The sequence below is a fragment of the Thermomyces dupontii genome (genome assembly GCF_041956625.1).
Source record: "Thermomyces dupontii strain NRRL 2155 unplaced genomic scaffold VTN31scaffold_5, whole genome shotgun sequence".
Taxonomy (NCBI): Eukaryota; Fungi; Ascomycota; class Eurotiomycetes; order Eurotiales; family Trichocomaceae; genus Thermomyces; species Thermomyces dupontii.
The window spans coordinates 594,161-609,032 of NW_027192311.1; the positions used below are offsets into that span (position 1 = coordinate 594,161).

Sequence of the window (14,872 nt, forward strand, 5' to 3'; positions counted from 1 at the left end):
GCACGCTTGTTTCTTGAAAAGCGATTGCCCTCGGACGGAATGAGGTTGTGTACGAGTACTCTCAATGTACCTACTACATATGGACTGACATGGATCATGTCTTTTGGGGTTACGTCATTGGTTTTAGAAGTGCTGGCACTGACTTTTATTTGCACGAGTGCATAAACTCTGCATAGGGAAAATTGACCATTGGACCCAATTTAGTTACCTAGTACTGTACCTAGGTAGTTACCTAATGGTTGTTCTGGGCTGTGAATCGCCATTGAGTTTGAAACTTGTGTTTTCAGAGTTTAACCAAAAACCTGATGAACCAGTTGATCTTCTTCTCTGTCCTGACCCGCTGCGACTTCCGCTGTGGAGACTGGAGAATCCTGCTCATGCACTTGGGGACTTCATTCTTGGTGGAATGCCTAGCCAATCATTGTCCAGGGCCTGACTTTTGGGGTTCAGCGGGCGGAGCTGTCCCTTTGGAGCAGGTCCGCTTTGACGGACCCTCAACACCATCTGGCCAGTGGCCATAGGCCCTTCCTCACGGGGAACTTTGAACTGGGAACTTCCTTTGATAGGTATTTCCCTCTCTACGAGTAAGTACTTTATATTTCTGATAACTCGAGTAATTCAATGAAGCCTAGATCACCAATTGCCCCCCAAATCCGTCAGAGACCCCCAAAGCTTCCAGTTGTTCGTCTCAAGGGACGAAAAAAACTGCAAAATTTCCACCTCCTAGTTAACTAGTTACCTACATGTTAACTACCTCACCTAGGCTAGCGCGTACATAGAGTCGTTGGGAATCTGCAAGACTGCATCGGTTCCTGCCGGCACTGCTGCACAGTGCACACAAGGTTCGGATCAGTGCAGCCACGTTGGGGCAATGCCGTTGACAGTTGATCAATCATTTTCCAAAGGATCACATCTTCGGTTTACCGACGACTATGTACTCGTACGGAGTACCTACCTGTTCCTAGGCCTAGCATCAAAATATGCGCAAGCCACATTTGCACAGCCACATCTTGGTGTCGTCACGAGCCCAGCCAATGGTCAGTGCGTCGTCCCGCCCATTCCCAGCTAGATGTGGCGCAGCTCTTTGTGGCTCCCCGCTCTCGGAGCCGCGTAAATAGTACTGTCAACATACGAGTACTCGTATGCCAGCTGTCGGATTACGTAGCCTCTGCTTGGACTAGGAATTGACCGAGCTGTGACTGGAATCCGGCCCCCTCGATCTCTGGTAAAAGTACGAGAACTTTGCTGTTTTCCTTTGAGCCGGCTTTGATCACCTCCTGTCCGTTTGTTGCGGCTGCATTTATCTGGTATTCGCCCTGGACGAGTATTAGCTATCACCTTTGTACTAGGACGACATGGCAACTGGATTCAGATCAGTGGCCTATTTTGTGAATTGGGTATGTCCTTGATCTCAATGTCTGTGAATTGGTCGACTCATGGACTGGGATAAGGCCATTTATGGCCGCAACCATAACCCCCAGGACCTCCCTGCCGAGAAACTCACCCATATTCTATACTCCTTTGCGAATGTGCGACCGGATAGCGGTGAAGTGTATGCATCTTTACTCCTTGACTATCGAGCACATGCTGAGAAATATTCGGTTAGGTACCTTACCGACACTTGGTCGGACACGGACAAGCACTACCCGAGCGACTCCTGGAATGATACCGGGACCAACGTCTATGGCTGCATCAAGCAACTCTTTCTCTTGAAGAAGCGGCATCGAAAGCTAAAGGTCCTGCTGTCCATCGGCGGGTGGACATATTCGTCAAACTTTGCTCAGCCGGCCAGCACCGAGGCGGGACGGGAGACCTTTGCCCGGACCGCCACGAGATTGGTGCTAGATCTGGGGCTGGATGGCCTTGATATCGATTGGGAATATCCACAAAGTACGTAGGATCGGACTTTTAGTGATTACTGCTTGCTGATGGGTTATCTCCCGCCTAGACGATAATCAGGCGCGTGACTTTGTAGCTCTGTTGCGCAAATGTCGGGAAGTGCGTTCGCCGTTACCCTGGTGGTTCTTCTGACTGTCTCTGATGGGGTTGCAGCATTTGGATCAGGCCGCTGGCCCGAATCGAAGGTTCCTCCTGACCATTGCCTGCCCGGCTGGTAGGTTACATACATCTCCACGTTGGAGTTCACTGATATTGACCGAATCTTAGGTCCAAATAATTTTACCAAGCTTCGTCTGCCGGAAATGACGCCTTACTTGGACTTTTACAACCTAATGGGCTATGACTATGCTGGTGAGTTGTGGTCCGAACGTAACATTGCAATCCCTCGTCTGACAAGCGCAGGGTCTTGGGACCAGGTTGCCGGCCACCAGGCAAACATTTTCCCGTCATCAACCAATCCTGCCTCGACGCCATTTTCTACCGATGCAGCCCTCCGACACTACATCAGTATTGCGGGTGTACCATCGTCGAAGATGGTGCTGGGCATGCCCCTCTACGGCCGCGCATTTCAAAACACGAATGGTCCCGGCACGCCGTTCAGTGGCGTGGGAGAGGGAAGCTGGGAGCAAGGCGTGTGGGACTACAAAGCCTTACCCCGGCCCGGTGCTTCAGAACACGTTGATCCTAACATTGGGGCATCGTGGTCATACGATCCCCAGACCAGAACCATGGTCACGTATGATAACGTCGCCGTCGCCGAGATCAAGGCCAACTTTGTCCGAGGAGCCGGTCTCGGAGGAGGCATGTGGTGGGAGAGCAGTGCCGACCGAGGCGGGAAGACAGCCAACAAGGCCGACGGCAGTCTCATCGGCACCTTTGTGGACGGATTGGGCGGCGTGTCCGCGCTCGATCAGTCGCCCAACAACCTTGATTATCCGGAGAGCAAGTATGACAATCTGCGGGCTGGATTCCCGGGAGAGTGAATCTCAACCTGACAATCCGGATGGGTGGTGCATGCACCATTCACAAGACACGTACATTGGTACAGTTTACGATTACAGCATTAGAAAACCACAATGTCATCAACAAGCTACTTCATTGCCCTCTAACCTTCATATCCATCATTCGACGTTTTAGATACACCAAAACACTAGTCTATTTCGACTCGTCGAAGACGTAGGTCAGATGGCACTTGCCGCAGTACTGGCGGTTCTGCATGGCGGCCATGAAGACACCGGCACCGCACTGGTTACCAAAGTTAGCACCAATGCTCCCCTTTTGAAAAGTGGTTTGAAGAAGCATACCTCGGCCGAAGGGCACTCGCGACGCAGACGCTCGATCTTGCCGTCGCCGTCGACCTTGTAGTACTTGAGGACGGCGAGCTTGGTCTTCTTGCGCTTGTGCTTGATCTTCTTGGGCGTGGTGTAGACCTTCTTCTTGCGCTTCTTGGCACCACCGCGCAGGCGCAGGACGAGGTGCAGGGTGGACTCCTTCTGGATGTTGTAATCCGACAGAGTCCGGCCGTCCTCGAGCTGCTTGCCGGCGAAGATCAGACGCTGCTGATCCGGGGGGATACCCTCCTTGTCTGTTCAAGAGAAGAAAAAAAGCGTGGCGATTAGCATTTGTCTCTGAGCCTTAAAGAAAATGGTTTTCTGCAAAAGTTTCGCTCTAAGATAACGGAGTGTCGTACCCTGGATCTTGCTCTTGACATTGTCAATGGTGTCCGAAGACTCCACCTCAAGGGTGATAGTCTTGCCCGTGAGGGTCTTGACGAAGATTTGCATTGTGACGAAGGCCTGGAAAAACGTCGGCGGATTAGCATTGAAACATAAGACTCTTCGAAAACCGGCGTTGCTCACCTCGACAAAGGTCTGTCTTCCTCAACCTTCAGAATGCAAATCTTTTGGGTTTTGACAGAAGACCAGACGGTGTGTGGGGATCGGAAATAGTAAAATTGGTTGTGTGGTCACGTGAAGAAATTTTTCGGTTCTCGGTTTCGAGTTTTTCCGGAGATCGCTGATCTTAGTCACGTGGTTCATTTTGCCCTTGTTGGCGTTGCCCGCTCTTCATGATTCAGATATTAGTACTCCGTATTTGGCTCAACAAAGAACTTGAATGGAAAAGATAACTTTGGCCATTGACCCAACTATTCATTTTGGATACTTAAAGGAGCTCAATTGTTGATGCAAGGATGTACTCTTCACAGCTATTGAATATTGCACATAGTCCTAGAGAACGTAAAATCGCTCGAATTGACGATTGAACCAACCGGTCGAGACCACTGGGATATTTCCTAGGATGTGATTGACCCTTGAGAGCATGCAAGGACCAAGCGAAAGGATTGCGAAAGGATTGCCACGCTTGATTCTGTGATCTCATAGGCTGGGCACAGTTGCCTGTTCAAGTGTTCTTCGGCGAGCTGAAAGGCGCTGTGATTGTTGCCGGGCCAACAATGGTCATTGTTGACACCATGAGATCAAGCCCTAAGTCGCTCAGCAACCTCACCTCACCACCTCCATAGATTATATTTCTTACCGCAATAGTTCTAACATCGAGACTCACAAACATCTTTAGCTTTCTTTGTTTTCATCTTTGCTAACGTTTCCCTCTGACGTTTTGAACATCCAGCTTCTCTTGGCTCTGAGAGGACTTACTCCAGAGGCGAACTAGAGAAGCCACCGGTAATTGATTCCCTGAACAGGACACAGGCTGACACTTTAAAAAACAGGGAAACGAAGGAACGGCCGAGTCTATCCACAAACCGACACCCAAGATCGTCGTACGTGCATTGAAGGGCGTTGGTGGCGAGGACGTATTGGAGTCCAGCTTGACAGGTTTTGACTTTTCCAGCCATAAAAAGTCGACGAGCCGTGCTTGTTTTCAATCATGCTGGCAAGTACAACAACGGCCAATGGCCACCGTCGAATCCGACAACAACCACATCGCCGTCAAAACTCCATCCCCGTAACTCTGGAATCTGCCAAAAATCCTGGCCTTGCAAGCCAACGATATGGCGTCCATAAACGCGGGATGAGTCTTGACCAACGCCCTCGCTCAGCGCACCTCCTCGAATCCGCCGTTTTTCAGGAAGCCGTTCATTCCCAGATGGGCGACCTTGTCAACACACAACCGTCGTACCTCGATCTGTCAAGCCTCAACGTGTCGTCGGATGGCGAATGCTCGCCATTCGAGCAGGATGGACCCGGCGCTTTTACTAACCAGAACAGCAGCAGCGAGTCTTCTTCTTCGACATTCAACATCCAATCAGCCTTTCACCACATTCCTCAGCAGCAACACTACGTGAGGACAAGCATGTCTTTTGCATCCAACATGGACATTTCGGGGACATCGCATTCTCGCACTCATTCGGATGCGAGCAGTGACATGCTAGCAGCTTCGGGCAACGTCACTCCCAAGGACCTGAGACGCTTGTCTGTTCAGTCAAGTCAGTCGGCCGGACGACCGTCGACGCCTTCGAAGCAGATGAGTTCCAGTAGGTAGTGTGGAATACTCAAGACTGCACGTTTGCTGATCTTGCCAACAGACTCGTTACCCATCACCCCAGAGGCCACTCCATTCCGTCAGAACATGGATTTTTTCCCCGAAAATACCATGTCAATTCAACCATCTCAGCCAGCGTATATGCGAAGAGCTCAATCCCTCCAGGGGATCCCAGGTTATGTGCCTACTCAAGCCCAGATTGATGTTCCTTCACCACCAAACACTGCCCCCGGTGATTGTGAGAATTTCGACATGTTGAGCAGTCAGGAGAGTGAGATTGAGAGTTGCACGTTTGATGGGTTCATGCGGACCAGTACGTTCAGCAATGGCGAGTCGCAAACCAACAGCAACGGCAACAACAACAACAACAACAACACCAACGACGACAGCCAATTGCGACCGTCGTCGTCAGAGTCGTCTTCGTTTCCATCGCCAGAAACTGCCTCCATGCCTTCGGCAGGGTCCAATCGCGAACAGCAATCAACCAACACCAAGAACAAGGTTCCCATCACGCCGGGTCCCAACCTGAAGAAGCCCACCGCCACGACATCGACGTCCAGGTCCTCACCAGCCAAGACTTGGCTGTCTCCCAAACCAGCGAGCATTGATAGCTTGAAGTTGGATTCACGAGTCCAGGCATCCATCGCGGAGACAGGCGTTACTATCGAAGAGATCGCGTCGTACATTTCCGGTCCGGATCCGGAGGATGGACAGTACGTTTGCCTGTACAACGACTGCAAGAAGCGGTTCGGTCGCAAGGAGAACATCAAGTCGCATGTCCAGACACACCTCGGTGACCGCCAGTACAAGTGCGACCTGTGCAAGAAGTGCTTCGTCCGGGGCCACGACCTGAAGCGACACGCCAAAATCCACACGGGGGACAAGCCCTACGAGTGCGCCTGCGGCAATGTCTTTGCTCGCCATGATGCCCTGACCCGTCACCGCCAGCGCGGCATGTGCATCGGTGGATACAAGGGCGTTGTCCGCAAGCCGAACAAGCGTGGTCGCCCCCGCAAGAACGACCGGTCAGACATGGAACAGCGTCTTGAAAAAGCCGCTCGAACTCGCCAAAAAGTGGTCGCAAAGCCTCCATCGTCGTCGTTGTCGTCCTCTGAGTCTGGCAGCGAAAGTCGAAGTTCGTCACCCCCGACGACCAGCAGCAGCCCGGAAAGCACGATCCATTTTCAAGTTTCAAGCCCCAGCCCTGTTCCAAGCAGCGGGTGCGACAACGCCGCAACGAATGACAGCAGCAGCAGCAGTAACAACAACTTCTGCATGCCGTCGGATATCTTCTCGATGACCCCGCCGGCGTCACCGGGATACAGCACGGGCAACAACAGTGATAGCAAGAAGCACTTGGCATCGTCCACCCACAGCGAGCAGCGTCCCTTCACCCCATGCACTGACTCCGGCAGCGATTTCAAGACCGAACTGGACCAGATGCGGCAGGACAACCTCTCGACCCTGCTGCCTCCGCTCGGCGGCGAGGACGCGACAAACTACCTCAACCTGGACATTTCTACCACCGCCACCACCAGCAGCAGCTTGTCATCGCTAGACAGCAGCCTGTCGACTCCTCAAACCATCCCGACGCTGATGGACTCGACCCCGGCCACCTCGGAGTTGGATCTGATGATTCCGCAGGACCACGACAGCCGTCTCCCGGACTTTGGCACCACTGATCCGTCAAGTAGTTTCGCGGACTTTGGCGCCACGCCCAGCTTCATGGACGAGTTCTTCAAGGGCAACAGGAACGGTTCGTCGCTGGGAGGTACCAGCGAGCTATTCCTGGAGTATGGTGATGAGCCATCGGGTGGGAGCTTTATCCTTTGAATTCGCCGCCTTTATCCGTCATCACTCTATTCCATGTCCGGGGCCTTTTTCTGGCGTTGTCTTGTGGGGGACAAAAAGCTCTCTTTCCGGTGTTGTATTCTCTTCTCTCTCTCTTTTTTCTTTTTTTCTTTTTTTTTTCCTTGGCCATGACGACACGATACGACTCGCTACGACACGACACGACACGACATGACATGATAGTACGACATACCACGACACTCATGACCTGCGACTCAACCGGCGGACACTCGTGCTCACTCTTCCTCTCTCAACCTCTTATTTTTTTTTTTTTCTGACTTTGTCTGATTTCACGTCTTGTTGTTTTCCTTTCGTTGCCATGTACGAGTATGACGATGTTTTGCCAAGTTTATATGAATCTTCTCGTCCTGTTGTTTTCTTCCTTCGTCTGTCTTTTGTGTGTCAGTGATGGATGGTAATGACGACGATGACGAATCTCGTTTGTTTGTCGATTCTCGGTGGAGGTTCACTTGTTTACTTGTTAAGCCTGGCTGAACCTGATGAAGGGGAATTGACATGGTACTCAATGCACTTGATTATCCATGATAGACCTAGCAAACATCGAATGGATTGGTCTTCTGTATGATGAATACTCTCTCTAAATACTCCTAGTCGTGTAGTCAAATACGTGGATTCTCGTGTCATGGCAGCCTCCTTTCCACTCTATATGCTCCTCCGAGGGCCCTCTTGCTGGTTCATTGGCCGAGCAGGGGGGTTTATTCGTCGGTGCCTACTTGGGAATGTACTTGATCCCTGACTTGGGACAGTTTGTTCCCTGCCCAACTGCACCCAGCGTGTCAGTATCGTAGGCCAAGTTGAGTGCAACTATGAGTACATACCAGCTGCGGCTGGCTCAAATGCGCCAGACTGTAGCGGCCCGGCTACATTGAAGTGATACCAGATCTCATTGATCGCGCCCTGTCGACAGCGTACGGTGACGCCGCCACCATGTGCTTGTTCCAACGCAGACTCAATCTCATCTCGATCATACGTTGTGTGCTCAGAGGGGGTGATCCCGGCATCCGCTAAAATCTACATTCATTCATCAGTCGAAGATCGGCACAATGAATGAGGAATAATAGGTCGTACGCACATCGTAAGAAGGCCGACTTTTAAACACCTCCACCGCGACATCAAAATAATCCACGACTTCCTCCTGCGGAACATAGTCCTCATAGCAGTGCGTCTCCAATGTACTGACGCACGTTCCATGCTTATTCCATTCGTGCGACCAGAAGGACGCGTCGTCGCCCTTATAATCCTTCCAGTACTTTTGCATGTCCTCGAGTAGATCCGAGCGACCCGCGTCGACGAGGATTAGCGAAATGTTGCTGTATTCCCGCGAGGAGTCGCAGAATTCATCGTATCCACCATCGCAGTGGTCTGGCCTATGAAACAACTGAGCGTGGTTCCTTGAAGTTTGAGAGAACATGGGGGGTTTTAGAATGGACAGTACTCCGTACCATAACCCATGAATTGTCCACGAATCTTTCGGCCCCGTCACTGGATCGAAGTCCCAGAACTGCGTTTGCAAGAAATGTCCTCCGGGATAGTTGAAGCAGCATGTATCTTGATTGTCGAATTCCGTCTGACAGCTGAGTTCCCCTGGCTGGGGACATGCTTGGTTCGAGTCTTGAGGAACGGCCAGTCCATAATGGTATGGCAGGTTTTCCGGCCGCAGGCTAAACCAGCCGGCCAGGCCGACTGCGTTCAGAATCTTCTGGAGGCTGGGCATGGTGTGTGTTTTGGTTAGCGGTTGCAATGTTTAGGGAGAGGTTTGTGTCCTACCTACGCCGAAGTAGTAGGTACTTCTACACTTTTAGTCTCCGTACTCCGTTTGTACCTGATTGCAGTACGGTGATCGCATCACATGATTTCGTTAAGAAACAAGAGTTGGGTATCTTGAACGCTGTATCTACCTAGGTATGCAGAATGCAACATACATGAATCGTGGAAATGGTTCAATGCTTTTCCGCCTTTTCGTCACGTTCCTTCCAGAGTCGCAGGACCTCAAACCCCACCTCCACCGCAATGAGGAGGATGATGATCCACTCCAGACGGTGGCTATGTTTCTCGCTCAGCCGCTCGCGCAGCACGCTTGCGATCTCCTGCGCGTAGTCCATCTTCTCATTGAGCACCTTGATGCGGACTCCGACGTCCAGCGCCCTGCCAACCTGCTCGTAATACCCTTCCAAGCCGAGCTCGTGTCGACTGTCCCAGAAGATGTCCGGCAGGGAATCGGTGAGCTCGGAGTAGAGATTGAGCTGTGCTCGCACACTGAGCAGTTGCCCGGTCTTGCGGAGAATGAAATCGCGCGTGAAGGGAAGACGCGCGCCTCGGGAAAGTAGTACTGGAATGTCGCGGGTCGACTCGAAGTAGTTGGAGAGCAAACTTTCCAGCACCGCCAGCTTCGTACTTCGGGCCAGCCCCGATGAAAAGGCAATCTTGGTAAGAACGGTGTCGACGGACTGTCGATTCGGCGGCGTCGGCTCGACGGCATCGGGACCGGGCTTTGTGCCGAGGATGATGGTGTCGCCTCGGATAGTGCTATTCTCTCGCTGCGGATCCTCGATGTATTCTAGATCCTCTGTCTCCAATGCATCCACGTGCGGCTGCTGCGCGGCGGGGAGTAGCGTCTTTGTAGCGAGATACGATGTAAAGCTTTCTGGTAGCGACCACGCCACAACGGTTCCCGAGGGAAACACAAATACATCGCCAACCTCATCGGAGGGAAGATCGGTCGAGTTAGGATTGCTCATGCGTCGGATCGAGTCCAGAGGGACTTGGACATGGACAACTTGAGGATACAGACCGGTGTCGAGCGGGTCGGGTTCGTAGCCTTTGTCTCGAAGAATGTCCATGACCTTGGACACGTCAAATTGCTCTGCGACCGCATAGGCAGTCACCGTCTACCAAGATTCTTCAATCAACCACGATTCCAAATGCGCAGAGCTGCGGTCGCCAGTTCAAAAGTACCTTTGTCTGACCCAGTCCCTTCTCGGACAGCATACTCCTCGATCGCATCCCATCTTTGGATCGCTGCGCTTCGACCGCCACTCGACGGAGTGACGTGGGAGCCGCGGGCGACCGTGTTGCTTTTCGCCGTTGTCTGTGAGTTCCTTCCGGAGAATCCGCATCTTTGATCTGCCCATTGGCCGGCGTTTGCTGTCGAAAAAGTCGTGTGGTGGAGAAGGACTCCGTCTGAGCGAGATATCGAACGCGCCGGGTTGATATTCGGCAGGCGGAACAGATGTAAGGCCGGGCGAGCATGGCGATGTTTTGTACAATATCTGAATTGGTCAAAGAGTTTCACAAATCACTGAGTGAGCATATCGCCTCAAGAGTTTCGTAGATGAACCTCCGGCCAAGCCGAGCTTTGCCGGCTTACCTAGCTTAGTCACCGCCTTCGAGCCTCGTCGGAGAACCACCGCATCTCCCCAAACATTCTTGGTCGGACACCCTAGCTTCGCTGCAGATGCAATGGATTCGCCGGACGCAGCTTCAGGAGCTGCTTCGGCGATGCCGTCGCCGGCGCCGCCCGATCCAGCCGCGTCGACGACGACGGAGCGGTCACAAGTAGCAGACCCGCGATTCGAAGACCGCGACCGCCCCGAGGGCAGGCATGAATCGGAACAACATCATGACTCGGACGATGGTAGTGAAGAAGACGACGGAGAGGATGAAGAGGAAGAGGAGGACGAGGACGAGGAGGAAGAAGAGGAACCCCGCTTGAAATACGCCTGTCTTACGCGGCATCTGCCGTCGTTATATCGCAATGGAGATGCGACGAGCGCGTTCATCGTGGGCGGCGACAAGATGGTATTTAGTTCAAATTGTCATGACTTGTCCATGGGTGATATTGTTTTCTAACAGTTTGCGGCACTCTCTAGATAGTTGGAACACATAATGGGAATATCGTAAGCTCCCCGGCCACTGTTTTCAGTTGCTCATGGACTAATGCCTTCTCTTGCAGCATGTGCTCTCGTTGCCTCTGCTCCGCGTTCTTCGCGTATACTCTGCCCACTCTGCCAGCGTGACGGCCATCTCGATATCTCCGTTTCCTCCACCATTGCCGAGTTTGCGATCAGGTAGCTCGTCAAGGGTTGCAGAAGAGGATGAAAGTAGCTCCCCGACTGGATCTGTACGCGGCAAAGGAAAGCAAAAAACACGGGCGCAACCACCTTTGCCTGCAACACCGTCCAATTCAATTTATATAGCCACGTCGTCGATTGACGGCAATGTCTGCATTTATTCCCTCGTCGATCCGAAAGATGTGATGCTCCGCAACTTCGGGCGGCCTGTTCAAGCAGTAGCGCTGTCGCCCGACTTTAAGAATGACAAGACTTATCTGTCCGGTGGTCGGGCTGGGCAGTTAATTCTCACTGTCGGAGGACGGCCTGGCACGACAACCAATGCAACAACTCTGGGTAGCGTTCCATCGGCTTCAGGATGGCTAGGATCGCTTGGTCTCGGGGGCGGCGGCTCTGGAAAAGACACAGTTTTACACAGCGGCGAGGGTGCCATTAACACAATCAAGTGGTCTCTCTCAGGAAAGTATGTGGTTTGGGTGAACGAGGAAGGCATCAAGATCATGCGCTCGCATCTGCATCTCGATTCCGCCGATGCAGAGAATGCATGGACCCGAATTGGCCATGCCGACCGCCCCAATCGTCCTGGTTGGGAGGAAATGGTCAGTGTTTGGAAAGCCCATGTAGAGTGGGTGGATGAGGCCGTGCTGGAGGACGGGAACAGTTCTCAGTCGGAAGCAGACACTCCCAAGCAGCCATCGCAACAAGTCGAGAAGCTCGTCGTCGGCTGGGGCGATACGATATGGGTGATCCATGTGTTTCCAGACCGAATCACTCCGGCAGTAAGTCGGACGGAGGAAAAGAGACTCGGAGCGGCTGAAGTGGTCTCCATGTATGTCAACCATTATGCTTCTCGCCTGAAATCGATTGCTAACTTCTCTATACAGCTTACGTACAGATTGCATAATTTCCGGAATCGCCATGTACACTCGAAATCAGCTTCTTGTCCTTGCATGGCTTGAGGCAGAAACTGAGGAATCAAGAGACCAGTCGCGGAGTAGCCGACGGCAAAAGGCAGCTGAACCTGAACTGCGGCTGATCGATATCGAAACAGAAGAAGAGGTCAGCGCAGACACACTGTCTGTGTCTCGACATCAGAACTTGTCCTCATCTGATTATCACATGGATGTTCTCCGGCCCTCAAAGGAGCCTGTAGCTGTGCAGCATCGCGGGGCCCTGGGCTCCTTGGGAACGGGCCTTTTAGATGCGACACTCTATCCAGCACGACTATTCAGCTCCGGTGCGAGCATTCGCAGCAGTGGGAGTAATGGTGACAAGGACTCAGGAAAAGTCTCCAGCACATTTGCTTCGGTACCCATCTCCGGAGGTTCGACAGTCCCGCAGGAAGTGGCAACGGTGTCTACCGCCAAGGGTGTCAAGATCTTCATCCACAGCCCGTACGACTGCTTGGCGGCTGTGCAGAGGGACCTGTCGGATCACCTGGAGTGGCTCGAATCTCACGCTCGGTACGAGGAGGCATGGAACCTCATCGACCAGCATCCCGAGGCGGTGAGCAGCGCAGCAGACCGCGTCGAGAGTCAGCAGGACCACGATACACCCTCGCGAAGCAGTCTGGCGGAGTTCTTTGCCGACGAGACCTCGTCTGTCACCACCATTGGTCGGGGAATGCACTCGATTGCCGCCAAGGAGAAGCGGCGGATCGGCGAGCTGTGGATTGAGCAGCTGGTTGAAGCCGGCGAATGGGACAAAGCCGGCGCGGTGTGCGCCAAGGATATAGATACAGTCACGAGGTGGGAGCGATGGATCTGGAAGTTCGTAGAGAACGGCAAGTTTGACGAGATCACGCCGCACGTGCCTGTCAACATCCGGCCGCCGCTCGCATCTGCGATTTACGAGACACTGCTCCGCCATTACATTTCCCGAGATCGCGGTCGGTTCAAGGAGCTCCTGGACCAGTGGCCTCTGGAGCTATTCGAACACCCGCCAGTGATCTCGGCGATCGAAGAACAGCTCCAATCGGAGGACGTGGCGGAGGGATCTGCGGAATGGCGGATTCTGACGGAAGGGTTGGCGAAGCTATTTTTGGCCGATGGACGTCAGCGCGACGCTCTGCGGTGCTACATCCGACTACAGGATGCGGAGGCGGCGTTGGACTTGATTCGCAACTATCGGCTTGTGGACGCCGTGTCCGACGACGTCCGGGGGTTCATCCTTCTACGGGTATCCAAAGAGCAAGCCGACCGGGCTCCCATCGCAGAGTTGGAGGAAGCCACGGCGGAGCCAATCAAGATTCTGATACGGGAGGCATACAACGGCATCATCACGCCGGAGACCGTGATCTCGCAGCTCAAGACGGGCGCCGGGCGACTCTATCTGTATTTCTACCTGCGGGCGCTTTGGCGCGGGGAGGCGCATCCATCGGGAGAAGGCGGCAAGACAACGACGCAGCTCCGCGCACGGCGCGGACGACTCGTGACCCGCGACGCGGCAGAAAAGCTAGCCGCGGACGAAGGCCGCGCCCTGATCGAAGGCTGGGCCGACACGGTGCTCGAGATCTTCGCGACTTACGACCGACCTCTACTGATGGACTTTCTCCAATCCAGCACGGCATACTCCTTCGACGAAGCCTGCCGCATCTGCGAAGCCCGGCGCTACACCCCGGAGCTCATCTACCTGCTGTCCAAGACGGGCCAGACTAAGCGCGCACTGAACCTGATCCTGACCGACCTCCACGACGTCTCCCAGGCGATCGCCTTCGCCAAGGCGCAGGACGACCCGGACCTCTGGGAGGACCTCCTGACATACTCGATGGACAAGCCGGCGTTCATCCACGCTCTACTCACCGAGGCCGGCACCGCGATCGACCCGATCAAGCTCGTGCGCCGCATCCCCAGCGGTCTCGAGATCGAGGGCCTGCGCGAGGGGCTCACCCGCCTGCTGCGCGACAACGACATCCAGGCCAGCATCAGCCAGGGCGCCGCCCGCGTGCTGCAGAGCGAGGTCGCCGTCGGCATGGACCAGCTGCGTCGCGGCCAACGTCGGGGCATCAAATTCGACATTTGCCCCTTGCAGGCCCCCGAAGCAGAACACGCCAATCACCACGACGGTCGACGAACCCATTCCGCCTCCGAGGAGTCGGGCAGCAGCACACCGACCCCGCAGGAAACAACGCGTCCTTCGAAACCATCCGTCCAGCCCGGTCGCTGCGGAGGGTGTTTGAAGCCTTTTCATGAAAATGGTCAGTGTAATCCATCGCACCAAAACGTATATTACATCTTCTAACCCCCATGCAGAAAAGGAACTTCTCGTGGGTTTTGCCTGCGGTCACGTTTTCCATCTGTCGCATCTAAACGATGATGCCTCTACGGACGCTCCGCTTGATCATGACGGTGCGGACTCGGACCGCGCGTCTCTGACCACGGTCGAGGATCCGTCCTTCTCCACTGCGGTCGCACGCACCGTCGGGCCCAAGGTGATCACCGCGCGGCTGATCCGTGATAGAATCGGCCAGGGCTGTCGGATCTGCTCCCTGGCAAAACAGGTTGAGCAGGCATCTGCTTAAGCTATGTTCA

General features: G+C 53.8%; 6 protein-coding genes across 6 annotated transcripts; 3 read left to right on the forward strand and 3 right to left on the reverse strand.

Moving 5' to 3' along the window:
* Window positions 1-1,355: 1,355 nt before the first annotated feature.
* On the forward strand, window positions 1,356-2,882 carry VTN31DRAFT_5491 (uncharacterized protein; the record flags this gene model as incomplete). Its single annotated transcript, XM_069405996.1, has 7 exons — window positions 1,356-1,397; window positions 1,452-1,552; window positions 1,607-1,890; window positions 1,949-1,998; window positions 2,053-2,113; window positions 2,167-2,250; window positions 2,302-2,882. 7 exons carry the CDS (start codon window positions 1,356-1,358, stop codon window positions 2,880-2,882), a joined length of 1,203 nt encoding a protein of 400 aa, XP_069259648.1.
* Window positions 2,883-3,054: 172 nt separating this feature from the next.
* Window positions 3,055-3,683, reverse strand: VTN31DRAFT_5492 (uncharacterized protein; the record flags this gene model as incomplete). The annotated part of the gene is made up of 3 exons (XM_069405997.1): window positions 3,055-3,144; window positions 3,204-3,484; window positions 3,590-3,683. The coding sequence occupies 3 exons, from the start codon at window positions 3,681-3,683 to the stop codon at window positions 3,055-3,057; spliced, it is 465 nt and encodes a 154-aa protein (XP_069259649.1).
* A 1,102-nt stretch (window positions 3,684-4,785) lies between these two features.
* Window positions 4,786-7,233, forward strand: VTN31DRAFT_5493 (uncharacterized protein; the record flags this gene model as incomplete). Its single annotated transcript, XM_069405998.1, has 2 exons — window positions 4,786-5,392; window positions 5,444-7,233. The coding sequence occupies 2 exons, from the start codon at window positions 4,786-4,788 to the stop codon at window positions 7,231-7,233; spliced, it is 2,397 nt and encodes a 798-aa protein (XP_069259650.1).
* A 748-nt stretch (window positions 7,234-7,981) lies between these two features.
* VTN31DRAFT_5494 (uncharacterized protein) lies at window positions 7,982-8,986 on the reverse strand (the record flags this gene model as incomplete). Its single annotated transcript, XM_069405999.1, has 4 exons — window positions 7,982-8,034; window positions 8,091-8,283; window positions 8,345-8,639; window positions 8,715-8,986. The coding sequence occupies 4 exons, from the start codon at window positions 8,984-8,986 to the stop codon at window positions 7,982-7,984; spliced, it is 813 nt and encodes a 270-aa protein (XP_069259651.1).
* A 226-nt stretch (window positions 8,987-9,212) lies between these two features.
* Window positions 9,213-10,521, reverse strand: VTN31DRAFT_5495 (uncharacterized protein; the record flags this gene model as incomplete). Its single annotated transcript, XM_069406000.1, has 2 exons — window positions 9,213-10,160; window positions 10,228-10,521. 2 exons carry the CDS (start codon window positions 10,519-10,521, stop codon window positions 9,213-9,215), a joined length of 1,242 nt encoding a protein of 413 aa, XP_069259652.1.
* Window positions 10,522-10,731: 210 nt separating this feature from the next.
* On the forward strand, window positions 10,732-14,862 carry VTN31DRAFT_5496 (uncharacterized protein; the record flags this gene model as incomplete). Its single annotated transcript, XM_069406001.1, has 5 exons — window positions 10,732-11,070; window positions 11,142-11,168; window positions 11,225-12,171; window positions 12,227-14,538; window positions 14,594-14,862. 5 exons carry the CDS (start codon window positions 10,732-10,734, stop codon window positions 14,860-14,862), a joined length of 3,894 nt encoding a protein of 1,297 aa, XP_069259653.1.
* Window positions 14,863-14,872: the final 10 nt, after the last annotated feature.